Below are 14,232 nucleotides of genomic sequence, written 5' to 3'. Positions count from 1 at the left end.
CCTGGCCCAAGAGAGTCTGGAGTTTCGGCCTTAGTTCACTGATTCTCTTTACTTCCACCTACTTAAGCATCCTTCTCTACCTCATTTGGCAATCATCCCCTGGATTACAACTATTTCCTCTTCCTCTACTTTTCCTGAAAAGTTCAGAAGATATCAAGAAGAGCTTCTCTTCCCACATCTCCCTGTTGATTTACCTTAGCTGATCTTGATTTCCTTTAGCTTTTCGGCTTGATATCAACAATACAACGCCCGCCATCATCATCATGGGCGACCATAACCTTTCTATTACACCTCCTGCTGAAGTGCCATTGGCGGAGGACCCTTTCTGGGGGTACCTCAGTGACGTCCTCACTGTTCCCGGTCCTCCTCCAGACGATCCCACTTGCGCCGTGTGCCCTACCAGTCTTGTCCCAATTGATTTCATGAATCCCTCCCATGCTCTCAGTCCTACATCAGGTGCCCCAACCCTTGTTGCGCCTCTCACTAGCCCTGACAAAGCTGACTCCGCGCCTACAACCAACGCTTCCAACCCCGCTGGCGAGGATGATGCCCAATCTTCGCTGAAGAGGCGTCGGACCCGTCACTCTCCCGAGCGAGACTACTCCCAGGAAGTTATCGCACACAACCGCAAGCGGAGGAGAACCGGCCAAGCCTGTGACCGATGCAAGGTATATCTATTCATCTACGTCTCCTTCCTCAGTCTCGCTCGTTCGACTCTACTGTATCAAATCGAGTAAATGGGCTAATTCATCCATCCTTTCTCTTGCAGGTGCGCAAGTTCAGATGCGACCCACGCCTCGATGGCTGTATCAATTGCTACTTAGCAGGCCTGGAGTGCAAAGTGACAGATCTCGTTACTACGGATACTTCCGTCCGAGGTGCTGCTCGTCGCATGGCTGTGGAGATCAAGTGTCTGCAGGATCGTGTTGCCGCCCTCGAGCAGGAAAACGAGCAGCTTCGTGCCGACCTTTACCAGAAAACCAGGCAATCCCTTCCGACAGCGAGCACACTGTCACCCTCAGGCAGGAAGGTCACTAGGTACGCTGCACCAATCCCAATGCCAATCTATGGTTCTAGGCCCCCGTTCAGCTAGAGTATGTCGAGCTGCGAAGCGAGCTGCCCAGCCTCACCGACGTAAGTTCTACCATCTTGACTCTGTGTTTTCAGAATAGAACACTAAGATTGTTTACAGGGCGAACAACTGTACAATGCTTATTCCTTCATCACCGCCCAAGTAGGCAAAACCCTGCCCTTCGCCTCAAACGACAAAGACCAGAAGCTAGTACGATAGACTGGCCTCTGTCCATGTTTGTCCATCTTGCCTAGCCATCTGGGCAGAATATCTTTGTGACTTGTTTTACCTGTGCTATTTTGCGGCATCTTTGTCGTTTCCCGTGCCCTATGTCTTATCCGTCTTTGTTTTTTACAGTCAGAATACAAAACGTCGTGAGCAACTCGTCACTGCCATTTTCCAGATCTTAGCTCTCTTGAAAATTCCACTATTGGCTCGTAGCGGTGGTTTATCTTACGACTATGAGCAAGCTGTGAAGCTCTGTCATTTCCGACATGTTCGAGTTTTTGGAGGCTGACTTCTGTAACACCGTTGCAGCGCATTCGACTATGCTCGTTTTCGATCCTTATTTTGTTCATTACGTCTTTCTTGCCTTATGGCAGGGCTTGGTTTCTGCTTTCGCAGCCTTGAGCCAGTTCATCTTGCCATTATGGGCCTGTTGCACTCTTCAACATCCCCCTTTGACTGCTTTTCTTCTTACGTATCTTGGTCCTTGTATTCCCCATTACGGCGTGGCGATCCATTCTTTTTAGCAGTGGCAATTTTGCGTACACACGGCTTAGTTGAAGGAACGCGTCCCTCGGTCTATTGAGAAATGCCAGAGTTTGGCCAGGTTGAATTTCACATTGTACGGCCGATTCGAGACCCCAACGACGTAAATATCCTTCGCAAGGCTGGTAATATCAAATTAATTTCGAGAGAGTCAGCTTCCGGGTCTAGAAGTATAGGCGGCAAAATATCTTCTACGAAGCCTGCGAAGTACTCACTGTACTTGAAAGGCCCCAAAATGATACTCGACGCAGTTATTATCAAAGGGTGAGTGCTGGAATCGTCTCAGCGCTGCCTGCACTTCTTTTTATGGTTCTCTCTTGCTTCCGACTAGTAAAGCACCTATCCTTCCTTCCTCCCCATCTTCTTTATTCTCTTCATCTCTCACCCATCGTACTCTTTTTTACAAGTCTATCTTCTGGCTCAACAAGGCAAGCTTATTTGCCTCCTAAAACTGAACCTTCCTCTTCAAATTCTGGACGAATGTGAGTACTTCCTACACGTCATTTGAGCTCAGATCATATCAAATATCAGACTCTTCTGAGAGCCTCGCTTCCCACGTTAATCGCTTGATTCCTCTCAGCTAATCGTGGTCTTGATCTCACTTCCAGCACTCTCCTGGCCGTCATTGATCGTAACCCCTTCGTTGCTCTCTGGACCGGTACCTCGTCAAGTGTGGCACCCTACCAGGACTCCCCCTCTGAGGAATCTGTACAAGCGCTTGAAGGTACGGACTTACTCTCAGATAAGTCCGGCACGACCACCACTAACCCTCTTAACATCTCCGCACTCGATCCCGTGGCAGCCAGCCCCGTCACCGCTGATTTGTTACGCTCTTCTCAGGCTCTCAGCCCTGCGACAGGGCTTTCCAACCCCCGATACAGCTGACCTCAGGCCCATCACCGAGTCTGCTATGCCTGCCGCCAATAAATCCAATCTTGCCCTCGCTGCTGCTCCGTCCCCAGAAGCCATCAATGGCGACGAGGATGCCCAAACGCCGCGCGAAACCAAGGGGCGTCGGAGCCGTCAACCTCCTGTAGAGTGGGACTACTCAGAGGATATTCGTGCGCATATCAAGAAGCGCAGAAGGACTGGCCAGGCTTGTGACCGGTGCAAAGTATGTTTACTAATCTATATCCCCAGTTTTCCTTCAGTATAGCAGGCCAGGCAAAGCCACTAATCACACCTTTCCATTTTGCTTTTGCAGATCCGCAGACTCAAGTGCGATTCCCGCCCCGAGGGCTGTGCGCCCTGCGTTGAAGAAGCTGGCTTGGAGTGCAAGGTAACTGATACGGTCACCGGGGAGACCTCGGTGCGCGGTGCTGCTGGGCGAATGGCCACTCAAATTGAGGAACTCAAGGCACGTATTGCCGTGCTCGAGGAGGAAAACAGTGAGATTCGTATCAAGTATGGGCCCATGACCGTCCCGGAGAAGGAACTCCTGACAATTTCTCCCGCCGACACTCATATCGCCGCCTTCCCCTCGTCGGAGGACCTCCAGCTCCCTTCCACCGGCGAGTACATCGCTGCTCTCGAACGGGCGAACACTCAGCTTAGCTTCCGCAGCACCGAACTGGAGATCCAGAACAAGATCCTGCGAGAGCAGGTCGAGCAGCAAAACGAGCTGCTCCAGCTCACCGATGCAAGTCGCTGCTCATTTTGACTCTTTCTTTCAAAGGTGGATACTAAAGAATATTTACAGGATGTTGACCTGTACAATGCCAATTGTATCCTGGTCGCCCAGGTACATATAACTCTTGCCCAATGCTCCAGATGATATAGACCAGAGCCCGAATTTGGCCATGCTTCTTGGTTATTGTTTTGCATTAATTTCGCGCCTGTTCCACTTACGTTATCCTTCATAACTTGCCTTTTGGTTTTTGCCTAACCTTTTGGAATTAGAAACCTAAGCACCACGAAGAACCTGTTAACGCAATTCCGCGGCATATCCCCTCTACCTATTTCTGATGAATGTGTCTCCAACACGGCGACTAAGGTTCCAATTGGGCTCCCGTTGAGCGACAGCTTCATCGGAAGATTTCCGAAGTGTTTTCGCGGGGTTTCATATGGTGTGGATATCGGATATGGATTCGTGTTTGGCAAGCACCTGTATCGGCGCTCTATGTGTTCTTGAACTGTTGCGCGATTGTCCGGTATTTCACGCTCGGGCGTGGCGAGCAATGCAGTTCTTAATGCCTCGCAACTTTCCAACTTCGTAGAACATGAGCGTAGAGTAGTGTTAGGGAGAAACTTTCTCCATCAAGTTTATACAATTCTTGCGTATATCTCGGGTATATCGAAGCTAATGCAATATGCTATCTAGCTTTCAGAACGCAAATCGAATAAGACGCATTGCGCCAGCCAAATAAACCAATGAATCACCAACTTGCGTTCTTCTTCCAGCAGCAACAGATCCCTTTACCCTCGCACCACTCCCTCACAGATGCTGTGCCAACCTCACGATCCTCGCCAACAAGGCCAAGCCCTTCGACGTTCAGCCACGTTGTGAAGTCTTCGAGGATGATGGGATCATACATAAGAATCTTCTCATGCCATGTTGGCCGGCTTCGGCTGCCGGATGCGGGCTGAGCACGAACGGCCTCGGTAATCTGGGTGGATATGTCCAGTAGGCTATTTCGTGTGGAAGATGCCGTTGCGGCCGTCTTTGTCGCAGCGGCAGGAAACAATGATTTGGTACTGCGTAGAGGATTGGGGGAAAGTGCGTTACTCTTTGTGGGACTCCGTAGTTCCTTGGTCAGAAGATCTAAGGAAGGTTCACGGGCTGAGGCAGTGGTCTTGGAGAATATCTGGGTATAGCGTTTTTGCACCTGGCTCGGTGAAAGATAGGCCTCTTCCTCCGAATCCTGAATTTCTTCAACGTCTATGTATGAAGAAGGTGGAGGTGTTCTAGCCTTTGAGTGCTGCTGCTTAGTCCTTTTTGGACTGGCTATTCCAACAGATTCGATTCGTGTGGTTGTATCAGTTGATGTCGGTATAGATGTATTTCTTTTGGCCTTCGTCTTTCCCTTAGACTTGGCCGTTGGGCTCTGTGGCCGAGCAGAAGACACGGCGGCTGAACTTTCAGCCTCTGACGCTGATTCGAGTTGAGAGAAACCGCCGAGAGGCTGTGTCGCCTTGCCATACTTGGACTCCCAGCATTTCTGAAGTAACTCAATCATTTTCTTGCGCCCTCTGACTGACTTGAACCCATATGTGGCAACCTGCTTTGAGAGCTCGGCATCTGTAAATCCACAATAGCGGGGCATTGGGGGCTGCTGCGAGACCTCGCCCATTGGGTGACTGTTTGGCAATGCCGGTTCAGGACCATGAGCAGGTGGCACCGGTCCAGTGGATGCTGGAGGATGAGGGACGGCTGTCGGCTTCAAGACTCTCCCGGTTGATGATATCTTCTTCCTTGAAGGGCCAGATGTTCCATAGTCAAGGTCAAACCAGTCATCGTCGGGGATGCTTGCCTTTGAGCTTGGTTTGACTGTGTCCTTCTTCTTGCTGACTTGAGTTGCGTCTGGAAGATCAACCTTGTGCACATTCTTTGCCTGGACTAAGGACCCTCCTGTGTCTCGGCCCGCAATGCCCCATAAGTTTCTTGCGCCTGTCAATCGAGACATAGCACGTGACGTTGAATCGCCTGTCGCTGTTCGTCCAGTGCCCAAAGGAGAATCGGTTGCTCGTTCTTCAAATGCCAAAATCTCTGATGCACTAATAGCCTGCTGCATTTCTCGTAGTGTTTCCGGGGAATCGTCTCTTTCGAGCTGACTGCAAGTACCGAAGACAACATCCTGCTGATCCAACGCCTGGAAAGCAGCCTCCGGAGAAAGCACGACCAATTCAGGGTCCTTCTCTTTGGACTTTTTCTTATTTCGTCGAGTGTTTGACTTTCCGATGTGCTGAGTGATGTCCTCCACCAACGGATCTTCCTCTAGATCGTTCGAGGTATACTGGGCTGTCATCCGCGCTGTCAGGGTTGTGAATCGCCTCTGACTCTTTGGCTTCTGCTTCTTGGGCTGTGCTTTAGATGAGGATAAGGACGATTCATCTCCTTCGGCAGGGCTAACATCATTCGAATGTCTGCTGTGCATGGGCTGGCATTGAGGGCCCACGAGCTCAATCCGTCTTCTTTTGGTTGGGCCTCCATCAGTTGCACATAGGACTTCCCGGGAATCTGACCCAGACCCAGAGTAGTTATAGTCGGAGAGAAAACTATTAAATCCAATTTTCGTGCTTGGTTCACAGTTACTGTCAACCCCACTGCCGTCATCCGTCTTGTCCACCGGTTGAGAAGTTTCTCTGGGTGGCGTCCAGTCCGTGCGTCTTCTCATAGCTTCGTCCAGCTGCAGCACCTCGTCATTTCCCAGGGTATTTGACGCCTTGGGCTCCGGATTATCTGTTGAATCCATACGGGGCGATTTCGTCGCAGCTGTCTTCTTTCCTGCCTTTTTCGTACTCTTTGTTTGTGTATTGTTGCTCCCCTTGGTAACCTTGCCAGCCAGTGTCATATTTCCAGCCTCTTGACTTTTCGTCTTCGTCTTGGAGCTGGACTTTGTCTTGGAGCGGGATATCTGCGCTCCGGTGGTCTTTTTCGCAACGGTGGTCCTCGGATCAAGCGATTGAGGTTCTAGGTCTCCCAGCATGTTTGATCTCAGCTCCTTGGCAGCCTTGCTCTCCTCCTGCCGCAATATATTCGGAGCATGTTCCTCGATCAAGCCCGAAGCGATAGTCTTCTTCGTTCTTTGACGCTTCTTCTTCGACGCGTCGCCGGTCTGAGTCGGCACATCGAAGAATCGAGAGTACAAGGGAGGGTGGAATAGTTCCGACGGCGAAGGGATGGACGGAGGCGTCGCAGCTTGAGGGGATATCTCAGCCAGTTCTTTGGTTTTGTCCACGATTCTTGTGGGGGAACGCGACGGGGGGATCGGGGACGAGGACAAAATAATCACATTCGCACAGCTCGTCATTGTGACGAGCGGCGTGTTTGACTGTTGAGTGGCCGATGTTGTGGCGTTTTGAGCTAGATGTTTCCATATCTAGCCTGTCGTGAAATTCTCCATGCTTCAAATTCGATATTTGGCCACTGGGACCCCGCTCTGTGGAGGTTGTGAGGTTCAAAAGGTCGCGCTAAGATGCGATGGAAGATGACGATCGGGTCTTGGCAAAGTTGCAGAATTGCCGTTTTGGGCCGAAGGAAACAGTATGACCCGGCAACGCATGGCATTTGCAAATTTCACGGTCAATACAAACCTTTAACAAGAACGAGCGCACTGCAATAAACTGATTTTAAATATCTGGGGTTCTTAATCTCCATATATACCTTTACGCGTTCCAACGCCTGCGTTACCCATTTGGAAATTTATGGCTACCTGGTGGTAGGTGGTCTCTTTACATGTCTATACTTGTCTATACAATAGCTAGTCTTCTGGTGAAGCTCATTTCTGTTTTCAAGTTGATTACATCATGTCATTCACCTTGTGATTGGGCTATCGTGGAATTTGACTAATAGGGCCAGCAGCCCGAAATCGTTACATGGCTTTCTCCCCCTGCGGACCACATGGTGCAACCAGCTCGTTCCAAGACATTTTTGTGCTGCTGCATGTAGTGTATTGACGTTGTCCAGACATTTCGTTAAGCCAAGGGACATCGGAAAACTTCGATGCATGGCCCGATAGACATAGCGATGGACGGCGGGATTGTGCCCTTGGGCAAGTCAACTATCCACGCCAGTCACGACCACCGCTGAGACTTTGGGCTTCACGTCCCGTGGGCCAAGTTCAAGATGGTCGGGTTTGATGAGCCTCAGATCATCTCTTCATGATCCCCGTAGAGCAATAGCTCCCAGCATTGAAAGTTCCAGTTGTCTCTGGGCGTCATCGGTGTGTGTACCATTGGGCTGGCTAGGATCTGCCTTAGCCGCCGGTGAAGGCAAGGCACCGAGCTTGTAGAGCTTCTTGATCTTGGTAATGTCGGATATCTCAGACAATGTGAGGTCATCGAAAGGAACGGAAGTTCCTTCGATAGAACTTTCCAAATGCGCGGCAACGGAGTCATGTGTTATCTCCGGAGTCACGGAGACTTTAACAACCAGCAAGTCTTTGGTGGAGTCAGCAATGCCAAATTTGCGGAATGACTCGGCGATCTAATCTAGTTAGCTTCTGTGAGTTGTGGCGCAGTTGAAGTACTCAGCATACATTATTTGTCGGGTTGAAGGAGAACACAATCTCCGAGTGCACATTGCGGGACTTGAGCCGGTTGTTCATGTAGTCATTCACCGCACGGAAGACGGCGGCCAATGCATGGGCCCTAGATAGGACCTATATCTTCATTAACACTTCACATCTCCTTAGTCCAAATGTGAGATTTACAAGCTCTTACCATGCTCGCGTCAATTAAGGCATATTCAAACTCTGAATTGCCGGCAAGCAACTGCTGCCGCAAAAAGGCCGAATTCTGGACATTACGGTACAGCGCCACATGCACTGGCAGCGAGGCTGGCAGGTGAGGGATATTGATCGTCTCTAGTTTCAACGCCATGGTCAAAACCGAAGACAGGCCCACGATCAAAGCATGACGTATCTTGAAAGTGCTGCCAGCCGCATTTCCATCTCTCACCCCACCAGTCACATGACATTCTGGAAGATTCGGACTTAGGTTAAGACATGCCGCCTCCGGTGAGTAAGCAGTCTGATATCACCGACGCCGCCGGCCTCATATAAACGTCTCATCGCCATCAATCACTTGGTACCATCGTCGCCATGGCTTTCTTCCTCCGGCGTCCATTCGCCGTATCGTCGGCGCTCACACAAGCCCCCAAGCTCTCCAATACAGCTCGTTTCATTCATAACTCTCCATTCAAGCCCTCCCAGTCCCCCAAGCCTTTTGGTGCCCAGTCGCCGTTCTTCACCAAGACTCGTCAGACCTTCCACAATGCCTTCCGTCGCAGTTACATGCAGCAGACCTACAATGCCCAGAGTGGAAACCTCACTCAGAAGCTGCTGTATGGCGGTGCCATCGTCGGTGGTACCATTCTGGCCACGAACTTCATCTTCAACCGTGAAACCCGCGAGGATGGCGGCATGCCCGCTTACGAGCGGAGCTTCTTGAACGAGACTTTCATGCACACTGGACTTGGTGTTGGTATCATCGCTGTTGCTGCCCGCGCTCTGCATACTAGCGGCTGGTCGTACCGCCTCATGGCCATGAACCCGTGGCTGGTCATGGGTGTTGGTTTGGTCGGCAGCATTGGCTCGATGTACGGTACATTCTATACTTCTCCGGATAAGTAAGTTTTTGGCAGCTCATTCTTTTGGCAATTCTTTTGGAAAATCCTTTTGGAAACGGCCCTGCTAACCTTTCTGATAGCTACGTCATGAAGTATGGCTGCTGGACCCTGTTCAACCTGACCCAGGCTGCGCTCCTCTCCCCACTGATGTTCATGCACCCTGCTATCCTCGCTCGCGCTGGTCTCTACACTGTCGGCATGATGGGTTCGATTGCCTTCGTTGGCGCAACCGCTAAGCAGGAGAAGTACCTGTACCTCGGTGGACCCCTCCTCGCTGGTGTCGCCCTCGTTGCCCTGTCTGGTCTCGCCCCCATGGTTCTCCCCGCTACTGCTGCCCGTACCCTGATGTGGTCTGAGCGCATCTGGCTGTACGGTGGTCTGGCTGTCTTCGGCGGCTTCACTCTCTATGACGTGCAGAAGATCCTGCACCACGCTCGCCTTGCTGAGCGTGGCTACATTAAGCGTGATGTTGTCAACGAGAGTGTCAGCCTCGAGCTGGACTTCATCAACATTTTCGTCCGTATGGTCCAGATTCTCGGCATGCGGAACAACAACCGCAAGTAATCTTTCTATTGCTTGGGTATTTGGGTGTGAACCCACTGGCGTTCCTTTTTCCTTGCTTTCTATCTAGCCGAAACCCTGTATTTTTAACGATCCATCTTGTCTCTTTTCCCCCCTGATCCCAAATCCTCATGCTTCTGAACATGAGGTGGCAATTCTCTACGTCTTGTCTTTCCTACAACATTCGGGGAATACATCTCCACTCCATAGTGTTTGTGCACCAATAGAACAGTTTGCAATCAATATATGGTCCCATTTTCTTTTGGAAATATGAAATTGAATCAAAGCTCCATCCGGTTCTTGTGGCAAAGATCTCATGTTCCTTTGGCATCTGCCTCTCTGCTTCTGGCATTCCGGCAGAGGCTTCCTTAGAGGGACGCTTACACCGGTTTACTTCCTTTCAGGATATTGCCAAGATCCGTAGTCGGTCCACTCCACCCCAGAACCTTTGTGACTCACAGAAATTCAAAGCTTGAGTTAGCACTCTCCATCGGTGGTCCAAGAAGAGGAGCCGTCGAGTCCACAACGACGGTGTCGGGTACAGCGTCACTCTTCGCGGTTGGCTTTGCTTCGATTTCCGCGTCTGCCCCTGGGAAGTTTAATTTTTCCTGGACTTGAGCCCAATCGAACCCTGCAATACTCGGCAGTTCCGGACTGCACACCATACGGTGCCATATCCGGGTGTTGATCTCCCGAAAGGTGAGCAGGATAAGGGCAATGGTCAGCCACCCCTCAAAGCGCGTCGCTGGGAGACGCAGCTGTAAAGTTCGCTCATCACCGTGACGATCCACAATAGCCCTGTACAGTGGACCTTCTCCCACTTCGTCGGAAGAAAAGCCCAGAACTAGATGTTGGATCAGCAGTGTCGGTCCCGTGAGCTCGAGGCTGGGTTCGGCGTCGGAGGTTGTTTCGATATCCGTGGTAACGGCGGCGTTGAGCTTGAAGCTCAACAAGAGGGAGCCATCCCCCAGTCCCTTCAGGTTGATGAAAGTGCTGTTGGACAGGGTGAAGTACATGGCTATCTTGTGCTGTGCCTGCGGCCAGGCTCTCGGGTCGCCCACTTTCTGCTTCAGCTGCAAGCTGCCCGTGATCACGTCAAATACCGCGTTGACTTCAGCGTAAGTTTCATCAAGTCGGTGTGGCTCATTTGATTCAGTATCAAGTACAATCAATTCGAGAGGATCGAGTGACCGCTTGCATCCATGCAGGCAGACGCAGGCTGGATCGTTGCTGGATTACGATTGACACGTTAGTTTGTTTGGATGAACTCAGCCACCCTGTCATTCAAACTTACTCGACCGGCAGCATGGCTACTGAAGGCTAGCAGAGCACTGTTGGCATGCTTGGTCACTTGAATTTCTCGGTTGCTGTCACCTCGAGGGGGCAGAAGGGTGCCCTTCACGGAAAGCGGTGCGCAGATAAACGTTGGTGGAAGATAGAGATAGACATCGCAGAGACTATAACGACTACGACTATAATATTCGCTCCCCTAGACAGACTCCGCCTTTTCCTCCTTCTGGTGGGCTTTAGCCTTGATCTATATAACAGTGATACGTCGTCTGTAGCTGACTACGAGCGGTCCATGTTCATAGCGCGATAGAGCCGCACGAAATTGTTAGTGAGGGAACTAGCTCAACCATAGGAGGAGGAAATTTTCTGATTCTTGTGTTCAAGTGAGCAATTCGACTGTTACGCTGTTTCTGTTTGTAAAGGAGCAACACTAGACTGACGTAGAGAGACCAAACGATATACCTGTGAAGCATTTGGCATTTTATTCCTGAGTACCTCTATATGACAATCATAATTTTAGGATCAAATTGTCACTATCAAAAAGATGACCAAGCAAGCTGTCTCAAATGATCAAGCGTCATGGGCACAGCTCCTCATGTATGTTGTTGATCGAAGGTGTCGTTGAGAACCCACTTTTAGAAAGGCGGAGGTGCGCTAACCGAAACGGGCCCTCGAAGGCCAGAGAGCTTTTCCCGATCCGCACCTTCACAGACGCCAGCCGCCAGCCCGCACTCGCTTCCATTCCTCCTTACGCGCCAATTCGTTCGGTGAACCCTGTGATTCTCTACCTACCCTTTACAACCGGCCAAAATGTCGAATGAAATGGAAGTCGACCCGCCTGTCGCCCAGGACGATGGTCCTGCGGAGTCTGGCCGCGTCGAGCCTCGAACCCAGTCCGGCGCCGTCGCCGTGCGCAGTATTGAGGGGTGGATTGTGATTGTGTCGAACATCCACGAGGAAGCTTCAGAGGAGGACATCACCGATCTCTTCGCCGAGTACGGCGAGATCAAGAACTTCAGCTTGAACCTGGACCGCCGGACAGGTTATGTCAAGGTACGTCGTGGCCTTTTTCTTTTGGCTTTTCGCGCAGCCGCAGCAGAAGCCTTTGGATCTGTTTTTCTGGCTTTCCGTGCTAGGCCCTTTATGGTTGCGAAGGGACCTACTGCTAACACCTTTTTACTCTAGGGATACGCATTGATTGAATACTCGACCCTTCCTGAGGCCTCCGAGGCCATCAAGAACCTGGATGGCACGAAGCTCCTTGAGCAGACGCTCCATGTCGACTACGCTTTCGTCCGCCCTCCCCCATCTGGCAAGGGCAAGGGTGAGGGCAAGGGTGGAGGCCAGAAGGGTGGTCGGGGCGGCGCTCCTCGGAATCGCAGCCGTAGCCCCGGTCGCAGTCGCAGCCCCGGAGGCGATCGAGACTAAGATCTCGGATCCCCAGTACACAACTCCTCCCTGACAGGATGTTGTGCCTAACCCTTTTCTCTTGATACCTGGGCTGCTCGCTTCTGTCATCTGAATCCGCCGCAGCGCCTATTCCTTTCGCCTTCCCCCTGCATGCCTACACGAATTTCTTGACGGATGACGAAACACGGATTTCCTCGCTCTCGCCGGTTGTACCTTTCTTTCTGGATACCAGCGCACACTCATTGGGGGCTCCTTGAGCGTGGATGTGGTATGCCCGGGGGGAGGTATGCGCCGGCGCCCTGATCTATTGTTCTCTTGGGTATGGAGGTCCCGTTTCTTGTAGCTTCCTTCAGCGCGCTGACTTACTTCAGAACACAAGAATGCTCATAATTCTTCATCACAGCCTCGGTGGAGACCATTGGTTCTCATGGCGCGCTGTCCTTTAGCATGGGAATTTGGCCTCAATTAGTAGTAAAGATCTATAGTCACAAATTTGGAATGGTCATACAGTACCATGGCTTAAAACATACCTATTTCTGTCTCGTCCTGGCTCTAACCAATCAGCTTTTTAAGACCCGGTATACATCTGCGACGACATGCATAGTTGAGTGTGTTGGATAGTAGCAGACTCTTCTAGGAGCTCTGGTGTTTTGTTTTGGGTAAGTGCTACGCTATCGCATGGCATTACGGTGCGCAGACTCTCAAACCACAGACAACAAATCTATTGCCGTGAATCAGCTCATCACGGACATCTGCAATCGGTAGAGCTCGATAGCGGTATGCTACATGGAGTTATCACGTTACGGCAATACAACTGCTTGCTACTGTACTAGACCCATCTGTCTACTTTCGGAGCTCGGTTCGTCCCCTGACTGCATCCCGGTGCTCTCATTGTCGGAATCCATAAAGGTCGGAATTGCAACAGCGGAAGCAGTTTATTCAGAGCATACTTGGAAGGAAGATATAATCGAGGAACTCCTGGTATGCGATGGCTGTCTTGTCTAACCCTACATGCCGCTTGCAACGTCCAAAGACGAATCTTGAGTCTCGAAATCAAAGAACAGGGCATCAATCAGAGGGGGAGGGGAGGTAACGATAATATGGTACACGGCAATTGGAGTCAACCGTTCGATGGCATAGGAAGGACGGAAGCAGTTGGCATGTACTTTATCTAGTTCTTGCCGCCGGACTGGTCCTTCGTCAACTTGTCACTGGGAGGAGTTAGTACTGCAAAATATAGGCAGAGCATGACCAGACACAAGAAGTGTGCTTTCAGCAAAGGCACAGTTGGGAGGATTCCAAAACGTACATGTGACTCTCGAGCTCATCAAGGTGTTGACGCTGATCGGTAATCTTTTTCTTCAGCGTATGGAGCCTGTTCCCAATCATAATTAGCAGGTGTGTTTGAGTTCAGTGGTCCAGAAAAGCCTACTTCTCGAGCTCTTTCTCACGGATGTAGAGAGCCTCCTGGGCAGCCTCCCGCTTGGTGAACGAGTCACTATAAGGCAACTGTCAGCAATTGATGATGTCATACGGTAGGAACCAGGCAGACACGCGGTCCACAGTCGCCGTTCAGGACTCCTGGGCACAGGCATAGCCGAGGGGAGCTCAGGGGATGATGCAGGGGCGATGGAGGTGGTACAAACCCAGAAGCAGCGCCGCCAGAGCGAGGGGCGCCAGTGTCGCCTTCGCCCATTCGGGGCACGGCAACCGAGAAGGACCGGGTCAGCAGAGCACGGTTGGCCGTGACGGCAGGTCGGATGATAGTCTGACGGAGCATGGTGTGTAGAAAATTGAGAGATGACTGGAGAGAGGTAAAAGGGAAGTTCAAGCTTAAGAG

The 14,232-nt window shown here is 51.2% G+C and overlaps 8 protein-coding genes across 8 annotated transcripts; 5 read left to right on the top strand and 3 right to left on the bottom strand.

Moving 5' to 3' along the window:
- Positions 1-263: 263 nt before the first annotated feature.
- On the top strand, positions 264-1,291 carry N7482_000776 (putative C6 finger domain protein; the record flags this gene model as incomplete). Its single annotated transcript, XM_056682901.1, has 4 exons — positions 264-668; positions 770-1,030; positions 1,078-1,134; positions 1,193-1,291. 4 exons carry the CDS (start codon positions 264-266, stop codon positions 1,289-1,291), a joined length of 822 nt encoding a protein of 273 aa, XP_056546507.1.
- Positions 1,292-2,753: 1,462 nt separating this feature from the next.
- On the top strand, positions 2,754-3,503 carry N7482_000775 (uncharacterized protein; the record flags this gene model as incomplete). Its single annotated transcript, XM_056682900.1, has 2 exons — positions 2,754-2,957; positions 3,081-3,503. 2 exons carry the CDS (start codon positions 2,754-2,756, stop codon positions 3,501-3,503), a joined length of 627 nt encoding a protein of 208 aa, XP_056546506.1.
- Positions 3,504-4,218: 715 nt separating this feature from the next.
- Positions 4,219-6,813, bottom strand: slx4 (the record flags this gene model as incomplete). The annotated part of the gene is made up of 1 exon (XM_056682899.1): positions 4,219-6,813. One exon carries the CDS (start codon positions 6,811-6,813, stop codon positions 4,219-4,221), a length of 2,595 nt encoding a protein of 864 aa, XP_056546505.1.
- Positions 6,814-7,661: 848 nt separating this feature from the next.
- N7482_000773 (EKC/KEOPS complex subunit CGI121/TPRKB) lies at positions 7,662-8,383 on the bottom strand (the record flags this gene model as incomplete). The annotated part of the gene is made up of 3 exons (XM_056682898.1): positions 7,662-7,988; positions 8,041-8,163; positions 8,225-8,383. 3 exons carry the CDS (start codon positions 8,381-8,383, stop codon positions 7,662-7,664), a joined length of 609 nt encoding a protein of 202 aa, XP_056546504.1.
- Positions 8,384-8,604: 221 nt separating this feature from the next.
- On the top strand, positions 8,605-9,695 carry N7482_000772 (Bax Inhibitor family protein; the record flags this gene model as incomplete). Its single annotated transcript, XM_056682897.1, has 2 exons — positions 8,605-9,131; positions 9,212-9,695. 2 exons carry the CDS (start codon positions 8,605-8,607, stop codon positions 9,693-9,695), a joined length of 1,011 nt encoding a protein of 336 aa, XP_056546503.1.
- Positions 9,696-10,540: 845 nt separating this feature from the next.
- N7482_000771 (uncharacterized protein) lies at positions 10,541-10,882 on the top strand (the record flags this gene model as incomplete). Its single annotated transcript, XM_056682896.1, has 2 exons — positions 10,541-10,810; positions 10,856-10,882. 2 exons carry the CDS (start codon positions 10,541-10,543, stop codon positions 10,880-10,882), a joined length of 297 nt encoding a protein of 98 aa, XP_056546502.1.
- Positions 10,883-11,792: 910 nt separating this feature from the next.
- Positions 11,793-12,410, top strand: N7482_000770 (RBM8 family RNA-binding protein; the record flags this gene model as incomplete). Its single annotated transcript, XM_056682895.1, has 2 exons — positions 11,793-12,035; positions 12,168-12,410. The coding sequence occupies 2 exons, from the start codon at positions 11,793-11,795 to the stop codon at positions 12,408-12,410; spliced, it is 486 nt and encodes a 161-aa protein (XP_056546501.1).
- A 1,153-nt stretch (positions 12,411-13,563) lies between these two features.
- On the bottom strand, positions 13,564-14,172 carry N7482_000769 (uncharacterized protein; the record flags this gene model as incomplete). Its single annotated transcript, XM_056682894.1, has 4 exons — positions 13,564-13,603; positions 13,702-13,767; positions 13,825-13,890; positions 14,039-14,172. The coding sequence occupies 4 exons, from the start codon at positions 14,170-14,172 to the stop codon at positions 13,564-13,566; spliced, it is 306 nt and encodes a 101-aa protein (XP_056546500.1).
- Positions 14,173-14,232: the final 60 nt, after the last annotated feature.

The sequence above is a fragment of the Penicillium canariense genome (genome assembly GCF_028826845.1).
Source record: "Penicillium canariense strain IBT 26290 chromosome Unknown utg000001l_segment0_segment0, whole genome shotgun sequence".
Lineage (NCBI taxonomy): Eukaryota > Fungi > Ascomycota > Eurotiomycetes > Eurotiales > Aspergillaceae > Penicillium > Penicillium canariense.
Note: the sequence above shows the minus strand (reverse complement) of the source record. Positions and strands in the feature narration are given on the sequence as shown.